Source organism: Dipteris shenzhenensis, chromosome 1, assembly GCF_047967505.1.
Source record: "Dipteris shenzhenensis isolate YYH24624 ecotype China chromosome 1, Dip_SZ_1.0, whole genome shotgun sequence".
NCBI classification, from domain to species: domain Eukaryota; kingdom Viridiplantae; phylum Streptophyta; class Polypodiopsida; order Gleicheniales; family Dipteridaceae; genus Dipteris; species Dipteris shenzhenensis.
The window spans coordinates 63,504,076-63,511,039 of NC_141596.1; the positions used below are offsets into that span (position 1 = coordinate 63,504,076).

At 41.0% G+C, this 6,964-nt stretch overlaps 1 protein-coding gene across 1 annotated transcript; it reads left to right on the top strand.

Annotated features, from left to right (window-relative positions):
* Nucleotides 1-1,726: 1,726 nt before the first annotated feature.
* Nucleotides 1,727-4,993, top strand: LOC147906187 (uncharacterized). Its single transcript, XM_087376980.1, has 3 exons — nt 1,727-2,338; nt 3,484-3,504; nt 4,030-4,993. Exons 1-3 carry the CDS (start codon nt 2,125-2,127, stop codon nt 4,353-4,355), a joined length of 561 nt encoding a protein of 186 aa, XP_087233106.1. The 5' UTR covers nt 1,727-2,124; the 3' UTR covers nt 4,356-4,993.
* Nucleotides 4,994-6,964: the final 1,971 nt, after the last annotated feature.

The following is a 6,964-nucleotide window of genomic DNA, read 5'->3' on the forward strand; positions in this document are numbered from 1 at the left end:
GGTTTGGGCAGCCTTGTAGCCTTAATCACATCCTTAGAAGGCATGACTAGTAAACTTTGAAGCGTAGACTTGGAAAAGGTTTAGCAATACCTATAACGTGGTGCCCCTGAATAACTTTCTCTAAACATGCCAGATGAGTTAGTAGATTCATATTATATACATGAAATTAATTTATAAAGCTAGTCAACATGCCACATAGCAAAGCAGCACATCTTAATGTTGGTCTCATGGAACTTTTCCCTATGGCATGTGACAAGATCTGGATCGTGTCTAGCCTATTCTACATACATGAATAGCAAGATGATCAAGGAGGATTAAACCACATAAGAAGTATCATGAGAAAGATATCAGGTAGACAAAACTCAATCTATTTCAAATGTACTTATCAAGAATACAAGAGAGGCTTCTTATATAGAGAGCCTTTAGAATAGTCAACCCGTGTGGTATCCTATGATCCACACCTCACCTAGTGGTAGCCCTTCCTCCACATCTTCTCATGTGGTCCACATTCTTGTGTGGCCACTTTAATTCACAAAACACCATACCTTAGCACATAACTTTGCCTCTAATTTTGTGCACATGGGTGCCATGTTGCATTGGCTACTAGTTTACAAAAGTCCATCACCTTCCCTTAGTGCATACTCGCTACTTAATATGGTCAAATGCGGTATTACAAAATGATCAATACTTCCCATGTGTGCTCACATAGCTACTCTTACGCGGTCAGGTGTGATACCTAGAAATTAAGGTCTACTCATTTGGTGACCTTTACAAAACATGGGCTAAAGGTCGCAAGGCTTGCTTCTTAGATGTACATTTTGTCGATGGTGTTCTCCTCTTTGCTTGATGTATCTTGATGCATGATGCTTTGTTCTGTGTGCCTTTAATGCTTTATGTGTAGATGCCTTGTTCTGTGATATAGTCATCTCATGCACTTGTTCGTTCGCCATGCTTACGATAGCGATTTGTGCGCTCATCTTTGCTTATCATTTATTGGAAAGGTCTTACCAATTGATTTATTTCAATATTGGTAGTGTCTAACTGCATACAATTGTTTTGAATGGATGAGCGCATAGAGCTCAAAAAGACGATCATTTTTCCTTTTTGGATCACGGGGCAAATTCTTCCTAGATCGAAAGATATGGCTTGTCGAAGTTTTGATCAAGAAACTAATATTGTGGCACTGGGAGGAATAGAAAGCTGTGCTTAGCAAGGGGCTATGTGCTTAGGTGGCATAATTGATGTGTGTCTGCTGATGTGCCAAGTGCTAATGTAGCAATTGATGTGTGATAGGTGGATATATCCGGATATTATTTTAGTATTATTTCTACATAGTTAGTGCTTACAGATAGGAAGGGTCACCACCTGCCGGGTGTACGTCTTCAAATCCACGCATGGGTATGCATGGATACGTATGAGAATATGAATGAGATGTCCTCTCTCTCTCTCTCTCTCTCTCTCTCTCTCTCACACACACACACACACACACACACACACACGAAGATGAGATCTCCTCTCTCTCTCTCTCTCACACACACAGACACACTTTTTTTGTGTGGAATCTCTCTCTCTCTCTCTCTCTCTCTCTCACACACACACACACACACACTCTCTCTCTCTCTCTCTCTCACACACACACACACACACAACCCCCCCGCCACCCACACCCACACATTTTGTTTTGCCACACATACAACACACTCTTTCTCTCTCTAGAGCTGCGGGTGGCATCGTGCGAGTATGAACTTGTTGTGGGCATGGACACCAAATCGTCTTCCCTCTCTGTCTCCGGTCCTCTTGTGTGTTTTTGTTCAAAAATCGTGCAAACTTTGTGTGCGCCACACTTTTGGTCGTCGTCTCTGTGTCTTCCCCACTCCTTTCTCTGTGTCACCCATCGCCAGCGCCATCGCCATCGCCATCGCCATCGCCATCGCCATCCCCTCCCTCCTTTCTCCCTCCATCGTCCCATGACGTCTCCCCCTTCTCCACATCCCCTTCTCACCTCGTTTCATCCTGCAATTACTCGCATCTGACCTTCATCCCTCCCATCGGATCGCCTTCTTGGTCATGCTTCCCTCCTGAAATCCTCCCTGCTTTCGTCAAATTCGCTCCTCCAGTAGCCAAATGATGCCTCATATGCAAGGATCTGGGTCTGTCTGTGGTCCGCCTGGAGCCAAAGCGTGCTTGCTTCTTCTTGCTTTGGGTCTCACCGCTTACGTTCTCGGCCCTCCTGTCTACTGGCACTTTGTGGAAGGCTTCGCTGGTGTTGGGCATTCCAGCTCATGTCCGCCTTGTACCTGCGATTGCCCCATCGACATCCACTCTGTGCTCCCCCCAGGTATGCCCGGGTACGTTTTGAATGGCAGTCATTTTGTGCTTTCTCATGCTTACAAGCATGTAGCATTTAAGCTGCCCATCTTTCCAGTCTCATCTGTCAAATGCCATTAGTACGAATTGCATTTTTGCAGTATCACAGCGTCTTAAGAGTTTGCATTACTTTAGGACGCCTGGGCTGGTTTAAGGGGAGGTACTGACAGGAGTTTTTAGTCGATATTCCCAATGTTCAAGTGTTCTGGCACATTAGTTAGCCAGGAAGGTATTGTTGCCAGTCTATCAGACCGTTTAGGGCTTGTTTGACTGGGAACAATCGACTGCGACGGTCCAAGGATTTGAGACGGCGGTGTCCTTAGCGCTGCAATCTTAATTACATAAGAGCTCCCGGATAAGCCGCTGCGCTGCGCTAGCGAGTTGGGGCCCGGCTTATCAAGGGGTCCAAGTCTGGATGAGCAATTTACATCTATAAATAGCCCAACATAAAGCCTAATGGGAGTTTGGAGGAATATCTCTCATTGGTCCGATGCCTTTGCATGTAAGAGCGGCAATTGTGCAGTTCAAAAGACCCTAAATCAATGGCATTCTTTTGATCAAAAGTTCACAAGCCTTGTTTGAAGGATTGGTAGTTCAATTTGTTGAATTGCTGAGTTCCTTTTAAGTGTTTGTAGGATGATCCTAGTTAAACCTTATGCACCTTCTCTCGTTCTTTTTAGTATTCCATTTTATATTGAGTTTTGGGGGTTGAGGAGGACTATTGTTTGTTCACGATGTCTGAGTTATATCTTCTGTTATGACAAAGGTTGACTCATTGCTGAAATCGACATAAGTATCCATATGTATACTCATTTTTGTGTGTTTTTAGAACGTGTCTTCTGGAGTGCCTGAGTTTTATATCTGTTTTAGCCAGAAGAAGTATATATCTGGAAACAAAATTCTACAATAGGATTACTGAATGTTATGAATGCCCAAGTTGAGGTACGAATGTTTGGATTTGCATTCTTAAAACAATGTATTTTAACTCTGCGCCAATAATGCACACTTTGCTAAATTTATGCTGTTCATCTTGCTGTTCTGGTTGTATGGTCAAATGTAATTTATTATTATCGTAACCAAGACACTGATTTTCTTTTGTTGTCTTCTTTGGCACAGGCTTTGGCAATAGCTCCGAAGGTTGGTGTCCTTGAAGTCTTCTGTTCTTCTTTAACTTTTGATATGGAGTTAGAAGACAACCTATTCTTGTCCATGTTACCACTTCTTGTGAGAAGCCTTTTTTCGTAAAAATCTGGGGTATGGTAAAGGGTCTTTGTACTTCCTTACTTTGAGTTCTGAGATTATGACTTAAGTTTTGCTGAGATATTATTCTTCGGGTCTTTGTACTTCCTTACTTTGAATTCTGGGATTATGACTTAAGTTTTGCTGAGATATTATTCTTCTGTAAGCTGCATCCAATCTATTCTTTTAGCTTATAGGTTACGATTTAGTTTTTAAAGAAGTTTGATTTTTCTCCCTTTTTCCATGCACTTGCTCGTGCTGTTGTCGATGTCTTTTTTGCCAATGTTGTTGGGTGTGCAAGTAGCTGAAATTCAATAGTTTATAGACGTTTTGAGCATATTGAGATTGTAAAATTCTTCATACTTGTTTGACATTCCTGCCATTCTAACATTCTTTATCTGAACCCAATATCTGAGTTTTCAGATTGTACCAAAATCGATCCAAGCATGCGTGAAGAACTGGACAAGAATTCTGTTGAACTGCTAACAGAGGAGCTTAAATTACAGGGGGTTGTAGCTGACGAAGCTCAACAAAGGGCAGACTCTGCACTGATTGATGCCAAAAAGTTGAGTTCCCAGTATCAAAAGGAGGCTGAAAAGTGCAATATTGGGATGGAGACGTGTGAAGAAGCAAGAGAGAAAGTGGAAGAAGCTTTGAGAGAACAGAAGAAGCTATCAGCACTGTGGGAGCGAAGGGCCAGGGATTTGGGATGGAAAGCTGGAGAGAAGACAAACCAGGATCTTGTGTAAAAGGTATTGGGCAACGGATTTAAAGAAAGCACTGTGCAAATATACATTCATTTGGCTTTTAACATGAATTCCTTAGATTTGTCATCGGCTTAACAGTTTGCTTATAGAGAAACTTTGATGCCTCTGGCCAATATTCGTACATACAAGGAAAGCAACAATGTCACCTTGTGGTGTACTTCTTTGTGAGCGTTGTGGTTCTTGGCCTGCAGGGGATACAAAAGTCGATTCGAGCATACTGTCACTTTTTATGAGCATAGTTTTCTAGCTCCAAATTTGTATAATAAGAGTACTAGGGCATTCGTTGAAGAACTGTGAAACATGTGATAGGGAAGCAGCCTGGTTTTACTTGATTTGTCTCATTCTTTTATCAAACTTTGTGAGTTTGGATCTAGGTGGCTCTCTTGTTCTACTGCTCTTGATATGAAACCATCCTTATGATGTCTTCATATAGAACTCTGCTGCTTGACATTGAGGTTCAATGATGTAGTTTTCTAAAAGTATACGAAAGGCATTAGTTTATGGCACTAGACATTCCATGGAATTGGCTGACTCGAGCAAGTGTATGTATATTGGGAGAAGAAGAAAGAGGGGAGAGGAAGGTAGAGGACAGAAGGGCCTACACACACCTCTTGCGCCATGAGGAGAAGCCCAACTTCTCAACTGGCCAGCTGGAGCTGCAAAATTGTTTCTGAACATGCTAAGACCCGGAGATGAACATGGATGGGTGGATAAACTCTCTTGATCATCATGTATTTTTTGCTCACCGTGGTTTTAGCTAAATTTGTGCATTTTCAATTTCAGAATTGCAGGCCAACTTTCCTTTGTTTCATATTATTTGTGAATGATTCATAATTAGTAAGGCAGCACATGTAAGTTCAGTCTCAAGAAGCTGAACATATTTTGGCAAGTTAGATTTCTGAATCTTGGAGTTATGGCTCAGAATCGGATCTAGGTTTTGTGAACCTGGATTTGGACTGTGGAATGGAAGCTTTGTGATTCTCCATGATTTGGGTAGTAGGGAACCTCTGACCGAATTGCAGGATATAACTTAGGAGCCAAGTATTACCATGTAGAGTACTATAGCTTGCCTGCCACTTTGAAGGGAACAGTAAGGTGCAATGGTTTTCCAATGACTACTCCTGTTTATGTATTATTGGAAGCCCAATAAATTTCTAATAAAAACTGTTCGCCCAATAAATTTTTAATAAAAACTGTATTGGAAATAGCAGAGGATGCCTGCACAAGAGATCAATACTGGAGGTCATGACTGGATAACTAGATTCAAATGAGCTGAATAATATCTTTTGCTCTAAGCTATTTAGGATTGTTGTCAGAGCCGTGCTTGTGCTTATATGGAAGTTTGTTTTTGAGGATTTATTTAATTAGAGCAAGAAATTTAGAAAGCCTGAACTGAAAATTAACACCATCAGATAACATTGATCACACCATAATAACTGAAAGAGTGGAACACCAAAAAAAAACAAGATGGGAGGGGGTGCAAACAAGGATCAGTCCTTGCCAGATCTCAAGCACTTGGCATATTTTTGTGTTCCGGTAATATTGAATTTTAATACAATAGTATTTCAAATTTAGGATGGAACGGAGAACATTAAACTAATAACCATTTCTTATGTAGAACAACAAAAGATGTAGAACATGTAGCCAAACTCGGTTATATCCTTGGAATCTCTGTTGAATGCCAAACAACTCACTCAATAGAGGACGTTGAAATTGGAGTCCTCGTGCTTTCTTTATCTTCCTACCACGAAAATGCTGTCACAATTATTTCCCACGTTGGAAGAGTCTAAGTTAAATCCACAGTTGATATCTAGCGTAAAGTGAGAAGTCTTGTTGTATCTCAGTAACAGTTGTTCCAACAGTCCTAACCATTGGATCCATCACCCAAGAAGATGCTAGATGGTGCCAAAGTCTGCAACCATCAGATCCAAAAGTGGACATCAGTTATTCTAACATGAAATTGTCAATTTGACTGTCTGACCATAACAAACAGCTAACCAAGAACAGAAACTCTACCCGAAGCTCTAAATGATCTTAGAATTCATTCAGAATTCTAGGAAGGCTCTAGATTAATCACATTCCATCAAGGACGCTTGTGTCAATTGCAATTTACGTGGAAGGAAGCTTGCACTTTTTGATCTCAATCAAGCACTTGGAAAGTGCAGGAACTCAATACACTCCCTATATATTGACTTTGACAAGCTCTTTTCGATACAATCAAATGGTGTATCTATACACCCCCTATAAGTAGAAGAGCCTTTTTCTCAAATCTCATTTAGTTTGGAAGAGGAAAATTGCAAGCAAAGACGGTTCTAGTTGTGTTCTCTCAATTTGAAGTGAGTTTAGGTGCCTAAGCAGGAGTTATAAGAAGTGAAACAAATTGCAATTCCTCTAGGAGGTGCTTGGTGATTGAAACGAGAGCCTAGAGATAGCAGGAGGCAAGAATTCAATGATAGTTTGTTGTTTTTGGGTGCAACAGCTTGCAAAATGACAGAGCCAAGATCTCAATAAAAAATGAGGTGGGAAAAGCTATTGGCACATCATATGGTTGATTTTAATCTTAAAATTGATAAAAAGCAATTACAACATGA

Excerpts from the sequence above, each read along its gene's own strand:
- LOC147906187 (XM_087376980.1), top strand. The coding sequence starts at position 2,125 with ATGATGCCTCATATGCAAGGATCTGGGTCTGTCTGTGGTCCGCCTGGA. Across the intron at positions 2,339-3,483 it reads CCACTCTGTGCTCCCCCCAG|GCTTTGGCAATAGCTCCGAA; the intron begins GTATGCCCGGGT and ends TCTTTGGCACAG. Across the intron at positions 3,505-4,029 it reads CTTTGGCAATAGCTCCGAAG|ATTGTACCAAAATCGATCCA; the intron begins GTTGGTGTCCTT and ends CTGAGTTTTCAG.